The sequence below is a fragment of the Phyllobates terribilis genome, unplaced genomic scaffold (genome assembly GCF_046119375.1).
Source record: "Phyllobates terribilis strain yellow unplaced genomic scaffold, ASM4611937v1 Scaffold_12__6_contigs__length_324123572, whole genome shotgun sequence".
In the NCBI taxonomy this organism is placed as follows: domain Eukaryota; kingdom Metazoa; phylum Chordata; class Amphibia; order Anura; family Dendrobatidae; genus Phyllobates; species Phyllobates terribilis.
In genome coordinates, this window is record NW_027362772.1 from 98,586,224 (window position 1) to 98,602,037 (window position 15,814).

At 40.5% G+C, this 15,814-nt stretch overlaps 2 protein-coding genes across 5 annotated transcripts in view; one reads left to right on the top strand and one right to left on the bottom strand.

The window, feature by feature from the left end:
* The window catches only part of LOC141172234 (uncharacterized), a 77,745-nt gene that overhangs the window by 15,616 nt on the left and 46,315 nt on the right, over positions 1 to 15,814 (top strand). For both annotated transcript variants that reach the window (XM_073656223.1, XM_073656222.1), the window contains exon 2: positions 13,263 to 13,376. In XM_073656223.1, coding sequence (XP_073512324.1) covers positions 13,355 to 13,376 — 22 coding nt within the window. In that variant the 5' untranslated portion in view covers positions 13,263 to 13,354. The remainder of the gene's footprint in view (positions 1 to 13,262; positions 13,377 to 15,814) is intronic.
* Positions 12,867 to 15,814, bottom strand: part of LOC141172233 (uncharacterized) — a 28,599-nt gene continuing 25,651 nt past the window's right edge. For 2 of the 3 annotated variants that reach the window (XM_073656220.1, XM_073656219.1), the window contains exon 7: positions 12,867 to 14,638. In XM_073656220.1, coding sequence (XP_073512321.1) covers positions 13,455 to 14,638 — 1,184 coding nt within the window. In that variant the 3' untranslated portion in view covers positions 12,867 to 13,454. The remainder of the gene's footprint in view (positions 14,639 to 15,814) is intronic. The other variant, XM_073656221.1, reaches the window with a different exon arrangement.

A 15,814-nucleotide genomic window follows, 5' to 3' on the forward strand; every position in this document is an offset into this window, starting at 1 on the left:
AAAGGGAGGGGGATTTGGATTTGAGAGCGCAGAATTTGCTAAATTTCTTTTGTGGGCGAAGAGCCATTTTGCTTTTCCAGAGCCTTTGTACTACCAGTAGCGTGGAAGCCCCCTATATTTCCATTAACACATGACAGACCTGAGTGTGAAGCTTTTATTGGGAACATTTTACATAACATTTTAGATCACATTTATCCGGCGCTCTACCCTGAGCACTTACTTTGGGGTTTCCATCTAAATCTCCGAATGACGTGATTCAGATGAAACCCCTGAGGGATCCATTCACTATAATGAGATGGGGCAGCAGAGTTACTCTGAGCTCCGTCTGGCCTCTGTTCAGTGTTGTCCTTCTTTTCAGAGGTGCACAAAACTGTGGCTGACCGCGCTTTTATCTACGCCTAAAAAGATGGACACCGCCGGATCATAGATCAGACGGCGTCCACGGTGCCTCCATCTGCCTCATTATAGGGAATCTTACGTCAGGGGTTCCGTCTGAATCACGAACTCCAGAGATTTACACGGAAACCCCGATGTAAGTGCTCAGCACAGAGCGCAGGATAAATGTGAGCCGAGCCTTATTGCGATCTTTGGGAGGCAGAATAAACAAATCAGCAGCAGGTGAATAATTGGTTTTATTTATTTTTTACGCCGTTCCTCGTGCAGTATAAAAGTGATTAGACGACTTTATTCTTCGGATCAGTGCGATAACAGCGATACCAGATTCATATCTGTTTTTTTATGATTGACAGCTGTCACTCACTAAAAAACGTTTTTTTTTTTGCAAAGACAAATTTTTGCATCGCCATATTTATAGAGCTAGAATTTTTCCATATTTCGGCTGACAGAGACACGTAAGGGCTTGTTTTTTTGCGGGACAAGTTGACGTTTTTATTAGTACCATTTTCGGGCAAATTACGTTTTTTGATCGCTTTTTATTCGGATTTTTGGGAGGCAGAATGAACAAAAACCAACAATTCAGGAATTTTTTTTTGTTACGTGTGTGGTAAAATTGATAAGGTAGCTTTATTCTTCGGGTCAGTACGTTTACAGCGGTACCACATTTGTGCAATTTTTTTATGTTTTTGCGCTTTTACACAATAAAAACTTTTATAGAAAAAATAATTATCTTTGAATTGCTGTATGCTGGGAGCTGTAACCTTTTAATTTTTTTGGCGTTGGAGCCATATGGCGGCTTGATTTTTGTGGGACAAGATGACGTTTTCAGCGGTTGCATTTTTATTTACATCCATCTTTTTGATCGCGTTTTATCCCACTTTTTTCCAGCGGTATGATGAAAAGGCATAGTTTCCCATGTGTTTTTTTTTTTTTTTTTACGCTGTTCACTGAAGGGGTTAACTAGTGTGACATGTTTATAGATCGGGTCGTTAAGGACGCGGCGATACCATATATGTGTACTTTTTTTGTTTATTTTTATTTTTTTACATAGAAATCTGTCTTTATTAGTGAAATATTTTATTATTTTTCTTAGATTTTTACAATTTTTTTTACTTTTTTTTTTAAAAAAAATTTTTACTTAGTCCCAACTATGGGACTTTTACTTTTTTCACTTTTTCCATATGTATAATGTACTGCAATGCACTAGTATTGCAATATATTATACCTGTAATGAAAGCTCCTGAGACCATGCTGTGCATTAGTCTCAGGAGCTTTCCGTAGCTCTGTGGCATGGGGGTCGTCATGACGACCCCATGTCACCATGGCAACGGTCGGGCCCCCACGATGACATCATGAGCTCTGGCACTGATTGGGCAGGAGACGCTGAAATTTCAGCGTCTCCTGCTCCATCATGCTGTGATCAGTCAGTCAGATTGACTGACCGATCACAGCGATCTGGGTGCCGGGACCGACGGCATGGCTCCCTGCACCCCTTCTCGTGATGCTCAGCTGTATCCACGCAGTGACAGTTCAAAGTCATGACGGGGATAAAATATCATGGTGTATCCAGCCTTGACGGGTTATCCCTGTCATTGGTCGTTAAGGGGTTAAGACCATTAAATCTACCTATATATCTTTGATAATGTAATATTAGCTTTAGAAGTGTTATTCCTAAAAGCAATAACGGGGTGCAGGTGTGTCTGTTACGCTTTCCTCTGTTTTTTTAAAGTATAGTTAATTATACAGAGCTAGCTTTCAAGGACGACTCTGCTATTTCCAATTAAAATACTTCCTATGTTAGGGAATGTTAGACACCCCCTTTATAAAATACTTATTGCTTGTGTGTTATTTTCTTTTCTCCAATACATCGTATTTATTTTTTAAATTTAATTTAACCAAAAATGGTAGATTTGGAGATAATTGGTATCTTAATCCAAATTAGCTCTTCTTGGAAGGGCAGCCACGACTCTAATAACAAAGTCCCCCGTTCTGAGCTTTCCAGAGCTTTAAGAATATTTTGGCCACATTCTGCTGCCTAAGTTCAGGAGGATTCAATAGAAAGAGACCCCGAAATATCACTATTCTACATCCAAATTGGTTCAGAGACGAAAACAGTGGAACTCGACTAATTTTGTGAGGCCGAAAACAAATATGATGCTTAAATTTGCTGATTAGCTCTAATATTCAAGATGCTGAGGAAGTTATAATTACTTATCACACCTTTCCTGCAGCTTATAGAAAAATAATGTCTTTATTATTTCATCATCATCATCACTATTGCATTGCAAGGCTGAGTTCACACGATGCGTTTTTCATGCGTTTCCGCGGCGTTTTTGCAGTTGCGGAAACGCATTAAAAACGCATGGTAGAAGGGCAGCAATGTTCCCCAATTGAAATCCGCATGTGCTGTGCCCATGATGCGGATTTTTCCGCAGCGTTTACGCTGCGGTCAAAAATCCGCAGCATGTCAATTCATGTCAATTAATTTTGCGGAAACACTGCTCTTTTGCCGCCATTGACTTGCATTAGACCGCATGGAATCCGCATCACTGTATATGTTGATGCGCTTTTCATGCGGTCTAATGTGCGGATGGTTCCCGGGTGTGGAGGAGAGGACTCTCATCCAGACCCAGGTACCATTAAAAAAAAGAATAAAATAAAAAATATATATATATATTCTCACCTTCTGACGGCCCGCACAACGTCCTCCTGGCTTCCCGCGCACTTCGCGGTTGAATGAAGGACCTTCGCTGACGTCAGAGTCATGTGACGGGTCACGTGGCGCTGACGTCGGAAGGTCCTAAAGTCTTCACTGCCGGCAGCCGGGACCGATGAAGCAGGACACCGGGGGCCATCAGAGGGTAAAGTATAGATTTATTTTTTATTTTTTGACATTCACACACTATATAAATCCATGCCGGTTGCTGGTTGCCGGTTGCATGGATTTATATAGTGTGAAGTTGACAAGCACTTTCCAAGTGATGCTAAAATCACTTGGGAAGCGCTTGTCAACCCGCATGCGGAAATGAAAGTGAAGACCGCTTCATTTCCGCATGTCCCTGGCAGGAAACCGCATGTACAATCCGCACGCATTTTTTCCTGCCAGAGAGATGCAGAAACGCTCAGGAAAAAATCCTGAGCATTTCTGCATCGTGTGCACATACCCTTAGTAGCTAGTCTATTACATAATTAATTTAGTCTATTGAGCCTTTAGTATTCTATCATCTTATTATTTTTATTATTTATTATTATAGTGCCATTAATTCCATGGCGTTTTTCATGTTTAACCCCTTACTGGCCCAGGGCGTATTAGTACGCCTCAGGATCACCCCTGGTTCAGTGAGGGCTCCAGCGCTGAGCCCGCACTGAACCAAGCACACGTCAGCTGATTCTTACAGCTGACATGTGCCCGCAACAGCTACGGGTGGAATCGCGATCCACCCGCGGCTGTTAACATGTTAAATGCCGCAGTCAATCTCTGACAGCGGCATTTAACATCGAAGCACCGGAAGCGCGGTATTAGCCCCGCCCATCGGTGACCCCATCACGTGATCACAGGTCACCGATGGGTGGTCATGACAACCCTGGGTCTGCAGCAGACACCAGTAGTCGTCATGTAAAGATTAGTATTAGCGCCACCTAGTGGTCGGCGCTCATAGTACAGGAGCATTTCTGCTACATACAGGTGATCTGCTGATCACCTATATGTAGCAGAGGCGATCGGACAGTTGCTGCTCTTAGTATCCATAGGAGACTATAGAAGCATGCAAAATGTTTAAAAAAAAATGTTTTTAAAAACATTTAAAAAATGTTAAAAATATAAAAGTTTAAATCACCCGCCTTTTGCCCCATTCAAAATAAAATAATAAAAAATAAACCCCACATACACATATTTGGTATGGCCACGTTCAGAATCGCCTGATCTATCAATATAAAAATGAATTAATCCGATCGGTAAATGTCGTAATGAGAAAAAAATTCTAAACGCCAGAATTACATTTTTTTGGTTGCAGCAACATTGCAATAAAATGCAATAACGGGTGACCAAAACATTGGATCTACCCCAAAATAGTATTAATTAAAACGTCAGCTCGGCACGCAAAAAATAAGCCCTCACTCGGCCTCAGATCCTGAAAAATGGAGACGCTAAGGGTCTCGGAAAATGGCGCCATTTTAAAAAATTTTTTTTTTAGCAAACTTTGGATTTTTTTTTACCACTTAAATAAAAAAGAACCTATACATGTTTGGTGTCTACAAACTCGTAATGACCTGGAGAATAATAATGGCAGGTCAGTTTTAGCATTCAGTGAATGTGGTAAAAAAAAAAAAAAAATCTGTGGTATTGCACTTTTTTTGCAATTTCACCGCACTTGGAATTTTTTTACCGTTTTGCAGTACATGATATGGTAAAACTAATACTGGCATTTAAAAGTACAACTCGTCCCACAAAAAATAAGCCCTTACATGGCCATGTTGACCAAAAAATAAAAACGCTATGACTCTGGGAACAAGGGGAGCAAAATACGAAAATGCAAAAATGGAAAATCCCAAGGTCGCGAAGGGGTTAAAAGGGGTATACACAGCAAACAGCAAGAACAATAACTTGAACAAAAACGAGTCGGTGACTGGTACAGGAGGAGCGAGGACCCTGCCCGGGAGGGCTCACAGTCTACAAGGGATGGGTGAGGATACAGTAGGTGAGGGTAGAGCTGGTCGTGCAGCGGTATGGTGGAGCGAGGACCCTGCCCGCGAGGGCTCACAGTCTACAAGGGATGGGTGAGGATACAGTAGATGAGGGTAGAGCTGGTCGTGTAGCAGCATGGTGGAGCGAGGGGTACTGCAGGTTGTAGGCTTGTCAGAAGAAATGGGTCTTCAGGTTCCTTTAGAAGGTTTCAACGGTAGGCGACAGTCAGCAACCTCAACCGAACCACACTTTATAACAAAGTAAAATGAATTATCTTGTTAGAGATTTGAATCTGTCCAAGAGTAAAGGCCCCGTCACACATAACGAGATCGCTAGCGAGATCGTTATTACGTCACGGTTTTGGGATCGCTGGAGAGTCGTTTCGTGATCGCTGGGGAGCTGTCAAACATGCAGAACTTCCCAACGATTTTGGCCGCCCCAGCGATCTAACTAACGATCTCGGCGGTTGTTGGGACGCTTTCACACAGCAGCTATTTCAACGATCCACACCTTGATAGGGACCGTATTGGGTCACAAAGGCGTGCATAAAATTACACAAAATCAGGACTCAGTCGAATGAACGGATATCAACAGCCCGGAGAATTCTGCTAGGATCTGCAATCCAGCACGAGGTCAGAAACAAAGGATGGAATCGCTATTCTGTTGCCTTCTTTATGCACGGCGGAAAATGAGAACGCTGGAGCGACCACCAATCGGGGACGAGGGGCGCGGAAAAGTCCAATTTATGCACGCCTACATGTCTCAGTTCTGAATCGCTAACGAGGTCGTTGATAAGGTGTGAAATACAGCGATGCACACTGCCCAGCGGGAGCGCAACGACCCAGGAATGGTCCAGGAAGCTTTGTAACGATCAGCGATCTCACAGCAGGGGCCTGATCGTTGCTACCTGTCAGACATAACGAGATCACAGCGAGATCGCTATTGCGTCACAAAAACCGTGACGTATCAATGATCTCGCTAGCGATCTCGTTATGTGTGACGGGGCCTTAAGGCTGAGCTCTTAGGTTCCAGGCTACTGCAGTGTAATCTCCTAGCCGGCGATGTTTGGATTTCTTTGTTTTGCAACCGTGATAAAGATCTTGTCCAATACCTCTTCATGTAGGGAGATCTTGTGGCATGCAACAACATCAATATTTTAATGGAATCTCTGAAGATAAGTCATAATTCAAAGGAGTGGAGGATCTTCATCAATCGTCCAAAACAAACCTAAAAGGCATCTTGCTGCATAATGGCAGCAAACTACCTTCAATTCCAAAAGATATATTAAAGAAAATGGAATCCATCAATGCTTGAACATTACTGTGGGACAATTGTATGAGATGATTTGATGCAGGAGTACAAAAGACAAGCAAAAAAGAGATGTCACTGATTGAGGACTAAATTTTGTAGTGCAATTTCTGTAACTGTTTATAATTCACAATAGTATTTAGACAGGATTTAAATAAATATCATAAAATATCATAAAATATTCTGCATCTTTATATTTGCAAAACTAATAATGTTGCAAAGTACTGTAACTTTAATGCATTCACTATATGTAGCAGTAAAAAGAAAAGTCTTCGATATCCTGGAAACAAAAGCCAACTAAAGATTTTCATTATGAGATTTGAATTCAGGAGGTCAAAATAATTAAGAAATGGCTCATTTCATAACTGAACCTGACAACTTTTGAAAATATGTAGAACAATGTATTCTGTTGTATCTCCCATTAGGAGTAATCTGAATAAATAAAATGCTACATACCATGACGCATGTATAATCGATTGCATTACCTGCCATGCTGGATGTGATACCCGTTTTCCACTGGACACATTTCGAAGCCGCATTCCATGTTCCTGGGGTATAGCAGTTAGTTCACATTGGATATTTTCCTTCAAATCTTCCAAAGTGCAAGGCTAGTTCTGATAAACTTTTTCTTTGAGCATACCCCAAAAGGAAGAAGTCTGGTGGTGTTAGATCCAGAAATTGTGATTTCCAATTACCTTGTTGCCAAACAAAGACTCAATTTCTGCCGTGTTTCTTGCCAATGGATGGAAGTCACAAACGGAGGTTAAATATTGCAACAGCTGTCTACCTCAATGCATCCTGGCTTCTTCGAAGCTCCATATACTGAGGTGCATATTGCTTTGTCATAGTAAGAGTTGTTACAGAATATTCAGGGCCTCTTTTGAGTTAATTTTCTTGCTCCACAAACTTTCCAGGAAGCTGCTGATGCCAAGGTTTTATGAAGCTCAATGCATAAAGCCAGTATTGTAGTATTATTGAAGCAGAGAAAGGATCCACTTGTACCTGATTGTTATAGGCCAATATTTTTACTACCCACAGACGTAAAAATACTGGCCAAGGTGTTGGCTCTGAGGTTGAGTAAAGTTATTTTTACAATAAGCCATACTGGTCAATCTGGGTTCATGCTGACGAGGTCTACTGCTGTTAACATTTGTAGGATCACTTGAATCTTTAGATGCCACCTGAAAATTCCGGAGACAGTGTCATCAGTTCGATGTCTGCCACTAAGGCATTTAATAGCATAGAGTGGGAGTTCCTCTGGTAGTGTTGGAAATGTTCAGATCGGGACCTAAATGTATCTCTTGGATTAAATTACTATACCGGCAACTAAGGGCAAAGTTGAGAATCAATGGTTTTCTCACAAAGTCTTACACTGTGGGCACGGAGAAGAGGTGTCCCTTGTCTCCCCTGCTCATTGTGATGGCCATAGAGCCTCTGGCAGCAGCTAATGAAGAGCATCCAGACAATGTTGATTTTCATTGTTAAGATGTGGAGTTAATAGTTGCCCTTTAAGTCGATGACCCATTGTTATTTTTAGCACATGCTTCCTCTACGTTACTAGTGGCAATATCCGTATTTGAAGGATTTGGATATTTGTCTGATTTGACCATCGCCTGGTCTAAATCTGTTCTACTTCCCAGAGAGAAAATGTGTTGCTCCTTGATAGCTCCACCTTGTGCCACAGGTGGTTTCAGAGGTCCAATATTTCAGACTAAAAATAACGACCACAGTCATGGATTACGAGACATCAATTATTACAAATTATAAAACAGAAGATGGAGGTTTGGTCCAGGCACCCTCTGTCAGTAGTGGGACGCATAAATCTTATTAAACTAGTATAGGTGCCCCAGTTGTTATATATACTACACAATTCTCCAGTGTAGATTCCACTATGCTATTTACCCAAAAATAACTCTAAGACAATTTATATGGAATAAGCATCAACTTAGAATCTCTGATGTGGGGAGGTTTGGCAGTGCTGAATCTTTGGATATATTTTTTGGCAATACAGTTGCAGCATATCCGTGGTTGAGAGGAGTAGCTCAGCACTAAATACTCAAACAACATGTAAGCCTATCTAGTCTTAACCGGTTCCCGACCGCCCACTGTACATAAACGTCCGCGCTGCCTGGGCTCTGTGCAGCGCGGACGTTTAAAAACGGTGGGTGGTCTCGCAGCGCTCAGGACCCCCAGGGTCCTGCAAGCGCTGCGATTCCGGTGCAGAGCGTTAGCTCTGACAGGGAACATCATCGGGACCTGATTGGATCAGGTCCCAGTGATGTTAACCCTTTGCTGTCTTCTATATGCTGCGATCTATAGTGATCGCGGCATATAGGAGACAGGAGGAGGAGAGGGGGTCGTCTTACTTACCTCTCCGAAGACCTCCGATTCCTTCCAGGACCTGGGGTTGCTATGGCAGCTGGAGGTCACATGACCGCCTTCAGCTCTGCCATATATGGTGTCCTGTCTGGCTCAGCCTGCAAGCTGAGCCAGACAGGAGACTCTGACTGAAACAGGGAAGATCTCATGTAATGTAATGTAATATATGTCTATTACATTACATGAGATCAGTGATCAGAAAAATAAAAATGAATGTCCCACACAGGGACTAAGTAAAAATGTAAAAAAAAGTAAAACAAAAAGTTTTTAAACTGTTAAAAAAAAATCACAAAATAAATAAAAATAAATAAATAAAATATTAAACCAATAAATCCGTATATTTTTACAAAACCAAGAAAAGAACACATATTTGGTATCACTGCGTCCAAAACAACCCGAGCTATAAAACTGTCACACTAATTAACTCCTTCTGTGCACACCGTAATAAAAATAAATAAAAAAACGGAGCAAAAAAACTATGCTTTTTCATCATATCGCCAAACAAAAAGTGGAAAAAAATGCGATCAAAAAGCAAAATAGAAATAAAAATGGTACCGCTGAAAACGTCATCTTGTTCCGCAAAAAACAAGCCGCCATACAGCTCCATCAGTCGAAAAATAAAAAAGTTATAGTGCTCAGAATAAAGCAATGCAAAAAAAATATTTTTTTCTATAAATTTGTTTTATTGTGTAAAAGCGCCAAAACATAAAAAAATATACAGTAAGTGTAGTATCGCTGTAAATGTACTGACCCGAAGAATAACGCTGCCTGATCACTTTTACCACACGCAGAACGGCATAAAAAAAAACCTCAAAGAACAATTCCTGAATTGGTTTTTGTTAATTTTACCTCCCAAAAAACGGAATAGAAAGCGATCAAAAAATGTCACGTACCCAAAAATGGTACCAATAAAAATGTCAACTCGTCCCGCAAAAAACAAGCCGTCACATGACTGTCGGCCGAAATATGGAAAAATTATAGCTCTCAAAATATGGTGATGCAAAAACTAGATTTTGCAAAAAAAAGCGTCTTTTAGTGTGTGACAGCTGTCAATCATAAAAACCCGATATAAATCTGGTATCTCTGTAATCGCACCGACCCGAAGAATAAAGTAATCTCATCACTTATACCGCACGAGGAGCGGTGTAAAAAATAAATAAAACCAATTCTTCACCTGCTACTGATTTGTTTATTATGTCTCCGAAAGATCGCAGTAAGGCTCTGCTCACATTTATCCTGCACTCTGCGCTGAGCACTTACACCTTTCTCTTCCGAACCCTGCCGTACACCAAAGCAGTGGTTTTCCCCCACATATGGGGTATCGGAGTACTCAGGAGAAATTGCACAACAAATTTCATGGTGCAATTTATCCTATTACCCTTATGATAATGCAAAATTAAGGGATGAAAAACGGTTTTGTGGGAAAAATGTGAAAATTTTATTTTTACAGCTCAATATTATAAACTTCTGTGAAGCACCTTGGGGTTCAAGGTGCTCACCACACATCTAGATAAGTTCCCTAAGGGGTCTAGTTTCCAAAATGGTGTCACTTGTGGGGGGTTTCCACTGTTTAGGCACTTCAGAAGCTCTCCAAACGCAACATGGCGTCCGCTAATTATTCAGACAAATTTTACATTCAAAAAGTCAAATGGCGCTCCTTCCCTTTCAAACCCTGCCGTGCGCCCAAACAGTGGTTTGCCTCCACATATGGGGTATCAGCGTGTTCAGGAGAAATTGCACAACAAATTTCTTGGTGCAATTTTTCCTATTACCCTTATGATAATGCAAAATTAAGGGATGAAAAAAGTTTTTGTGGGAAAAATGTGAAAATTTTATTTTTACAGCTCAATATTATAAACTTCTGTGAAGCACCTTGGGGTTCAAGGTGCTCACCACACATCTAAATAAGTTCCCTAAGGGGTCTAGTTTCCAAAATGGTGTCACTTGTGGGGGGTTTCCACTGTTTAGGCACATCAGGAGCTCTCCAAACGCAACATGGCGTCTGCTAATTATTCAGACAAATTTTATATTCAAAAAGTCTAATGGCGCTCCTTCCCTTCCGAACCCTGCAGTGCGCCCAAACAGTGGTTTTCCCTCACATATGGGGTATCAGCACGCTCAAGAGAAATTGCGCAAAAAAATTTGGGGTCAATTTTTTCCTGTTACCCCTGTGAAAATAGAAAAAATTGGGTCTAAAGTAACATTTTTGTGAAAAAAGTTAAATGTTAATTTTTTTTCTTCCACATTCCAAAAATTCCTGTGAAGCACCTGAAGGGTTAATAAAGTTCTTGAATGTGGTTTTGAGCACCTTGAGGTGTGCAGTTTTTAGAATGGTGTCACTTTTTGGTATTTTCTGTCATAAAGACCCCTCAAAGTGACTTCAAATATGATGTGGTCCCTAAAAAAATGTTTTTGTAAATTTTGTTGGAAAAATGAGAAATCGCTGGTCAACTTTTAACCCTTATAGCTCCCTAATAAAAAAAAATTTTGGTTCCAAAATTGTGCCGATGTAAAGTAGACATGTGGGAAATGTTATTTATTAACTATTTTGTGTGACACATCTCTCTGATTTAAGGGCATGAAAATTCAAAGTTAGAAAATTGCAAAATTTTCAAAATTTTCGCCAAATTTCCGATTTTTTTCACAAATAAACGCAAGTTATATCGAAGAAATTTTACCAGTATCATTAAGTACAATATGTCACGAAAAAACTATCTCAGAATCAGGGGAATACGTTGAAGCGTTCCAGAGTAATTTCTTCATAAAGTGACAGTGGTCAGAATTGAAAAAATTGGCCCGGTCACGAAGGCAAAAACAGGCTCTGGTGCGAAGTGCTTAATGAAGCTTTGGAGGCCTATAAATGTAAAATAACGCCATATCAAATGATCACCCTTACCTTGATCCATAGGGTTTAGTGGAAAGTTGAGGAACTTTTCGGGTATGTGGAGGATCTCGAAACTGAGGAGCGGGGAAAGACTGCAGTGGAAGAATGCTTTACATGGTAATGAAGTTGTTAGCACAACATTGGATAGAGGAGAAGGGTCCCGACTATACAATTATTTCTAAGATAAACTGGTTTATAATTCTGGAGAAGGCAGTGTATACTAAATGAGGTGGGGTGTCATTGCAAAATTCAAGTGTGATATTGATATATTGAGAATGGCTTCCATAGAGATAATCGGGTTCCGTCTAGGTTTCTTGTAGCTTACTATCAGGGAGAGGTAAAACGTTAATAGAACAAGTTAATCCCCCAATTTTGGGGTTTGGCAGATGGAAGGCAGTGCTTAATATCTAAAAAATTATATAATGTCAAAATAGTAGAGATGAGCAGATCGCTTTGCATAACCCTTGTCCACGGTCCAAGTCCATGATCTCTACCCATGGACAGGAGCAGTGTGAATTTCCTGAGCTTCCAGGTTCCCCAGCACAGGGTTTGACTAACTGGTCTAGCACCATTTGTGCGGCACTTTGGAAAGGTGATGATGCGCCAGCCCGGCAAAGAATAAGCTGAGCCTAAGATTCCAGAGGGTAAAGAAATTCTGTCTGATCCTGTCATCGGCCGGAGATCACTGACCCGATCCATGGACCAGGGTTGAGCGAAGCGATCTGCTCATTTCTGCTAAACAGATACATTTTCCAAATAACAAAATATATCCCAAGGACAATAAATTACATTTTAGGGTTAGGGCTAATGATTCGCAGTTGTTACTGTAGAGGATGGCATGACCAATTGATTGGTTTAGGAAAACAATTATTCTTTTTTTTTACGAGGTGGATTATAGGGTTTGTATAAATCTTTGAACTTCAGTAAATGGAATGATCAATTAGAAGCTGCATTTTGCATTTTGCTTGTTTAAACTTTATTTTATGGTAAAAATAGTTGGATGATCACAAACATTTACATATGACAAAAAAGTAAAACTAAAAGCTACTGTACAAAAAGGCAAATATTTGTCATAGGGGTTATCCCCTTTTGGAGAATCTTCATCTCCAACGGCAGTTTGTTTTAAAATAACCAACCACTCATTACTCATCGTCCTAGGATCCAGCGCTAAATCTTTGCCCTGCTCCTGGCGTCTGGTATTGGCTGCGGCACTGACTCCACGTCGACAGTGCGGCAGCCAATCAGAGAACTCAGCAACGCTGAATGGGGTGGTTCAGTTTACATGGGCAGAGTTGCTGAGCTCACTGATTGGTTGCCACACTTTTGCCATGAAGTCAACGCCACATCCAATACTGGACACCGGGAACAGCGCCAGAAGCTCAGCGTTGGACCCGGAGAAAGTGAGTGAACAGTGGTTGATTATTTTCTAACAAATGGCAGCACGGGAAGAGGATTTTCTATAAGGAGACAAGCCCTTAAGTTCTTGACCAATGTTTAGTGTTATAACTAGCTTTTCCTATCTCATCAGTGATTTAATTTGAATGTCTATTATAATATTAGTACATACAACAAATGCTATATCATTGAGTGAATCCATTTGTTTTTAAGCAGATCTTATTTGTGTGTAAAACATTTCAAACATTCAGGAATTGGAAATGTTTTTATTGTGAAAGATTTCGCATGTGGAATTAGAACTGGCTTCGATGAAAACACTCTTCGAATACGGTACGTGAAATTTTTTTCTGATATATATTTGAGTTTTTAATCGTTAAGACTTGATTTCTTGGTAAGATATTTCTGACATTATGGGCATGAAAATGGCTTCTCCCCTATGTGAGTTCTTTGATGTCTAACTACTTCTAACTTCTTACTAAAACATTTCCCACATTCGGAACATGAATATGGCATTGATCTTGTATGAACATTTTGATGGTTAACAAGAGATGATTTATCGGTAAAAAATGCTCCACACTCTGAACATGAAAATGGCTTCACCCCTGTGTGAACCCACTGATGTGTAACAAGATACGATTTCCGGTTAAAACATTTCCCACATTCTGAACATGAATATGGCATTGATCCTGTATGAATATTTTGATGGTTAACAAGAGATGATTTATCGGTAAAAAATGCCCCACACTCTGAACATGAAAATGGCTTCACCCCTGTGTGAACCCACTGATGTCTAACAAGATGTGTTTTATTATTATAAAGTTTCCCACATTCTGAACATGAGAATGGCTTCTCCCCTGTGTGAGTTCTCTGGTGTGTAACAAGAGCTGATTTCCTGTTAAAACATTTCCCACATTCTGCACAAGAAAAAGGCTTCTCCCCTGTGTGAGTTCTCTGGTGTCTAACAAAATCTGATTTCTGGTTGAAACATTGTCCACACTCTGAACATGAAAATGGCTTCTCCCCTGTGTGAACCCACTGATGTCTCGCAAGACTTGACTTATCAATATAGCATTTATCACATTCTGAACATGAATGTGGCTTCTCCCCTGTGTGAATTCTCTCGTGGGTAACAAGACCCCATTTCTGTTTAAAGCATTTTCCACATTGTGAGCAAGAAAATGGCTTTGCATCTGTGTGGCTTCTCTGATGTCTAAAAAGAAAAGATCTTTCGCTAAAACATTTCCCACAATCTTTACAAGAAAATGGCTTCTCCCCTGTGTGACTTCTCTTATGTTGAATAAATTTTGATTTCCAGTCAAAACATTTTCCACATTCCAAACATGTATATGGCTTCTCTCCAGTATTAGCACTTTGGTTCACGGTATCTTTTCTGTTTCCTTTATTTTCCTTAACATTCGGTAATGAATCAGAAGACAGGACCTGTTCGAAAGGATCTGATGATAGACTGTTGCCGGGAAGGGCGATATATGGAATTATGACATGTTCTTCATATGTATCATATGGGATACCACGATTATCTGCTTTACAATCTAAAGATATCTGATGTCCCTCAGAGATCCCGGGACATTCTTCTGCAAAGAATAAAACTGATTATCTTATTTTTTTAATAATAAAATGTCTACTGATAATTTATAACATTAATGTCAAAATTTTCAGCCAAAGTGCAAGGCATGCAGCAAAATTGGCTTTTTAACTAAAACAGTGATGCAAAGCCAATCACAATCTAACATTGGGCTTTAAAACAAAAAACAGAAGATAGCAAACACTAGGCCTCATGCTACTTTCTTGCAGTTTATTTTTAATGAACCAAAACCATTTTCATAGGTTCATATATCAGTGTTGCCCGTCGTCAGTCTTTTCTAGTTAAATGCTCAGTGGAGAATTGTAAAAGGAATGTAGAAAGTTAGGAGTGGATAAAAACCGGAATTAGTTTTACTGGTTATGATGTTTCCAGGAGTCCACATGACAGCACCATAGGAGGAGTTATCCGATATCCTCTGTAGGGGCAGGATGCACAAGAGGTTAAAAGCCCTCCCACCCCCAACCTCCTCATTGATTTTCCAAGAACCACATTGGCTGGGTACAACACAATTTTATTCTAGACTACTTAGACATATGTTAGAGTCACATACAGTAGCAATATAGGGAGGGAAATAAGGGTGCTGTCATGTGGACTCCTGGAAACATCATTACTGGCAAAACTAATTCTGGTTTTCCAGTACATCCTCATGACAGCTCCTTAGGAGTATACCCAAGAACTCATAGATTAAGGTGGGATAAATGCACCTTCCTACCAAACACAGATCTCTGCTGTGAGAGAATATCTAGTTTGCAGTGTTTGCAAAATGTAGTATGTCCTGACCATGTGGCTGCGGTACAAATCTGTTCAATGGTAGCCCCTGCTCTAGTTGCCCAAGAGGTGGAAACTGCTCTGGTAGAATGGGCTTTGATAATTTCAGGGGGAGACTGTCCTTCTGAAAGGTACGCTAGATTAATCATGGATCTAACCCATCTAGCTAAGGATGGTTTTGAAGCCTTTCTGCCTATATTTTTCCCCCCAAACTGTAAGAAAAGATTAGAGTCTAATCTCCAGTTCCGAATGGCTTCCAAATAGGCCAACACTGCTCTGCGGACATCAAGATGGTGAAACTCTTCCTCTCTCGGATTTCTAGGGTATTCGCAGAACGATGGAAGAACCACTTCTTAGTTTAACCCTCCGTCACATACAATAGGCCTGACAGGCACAT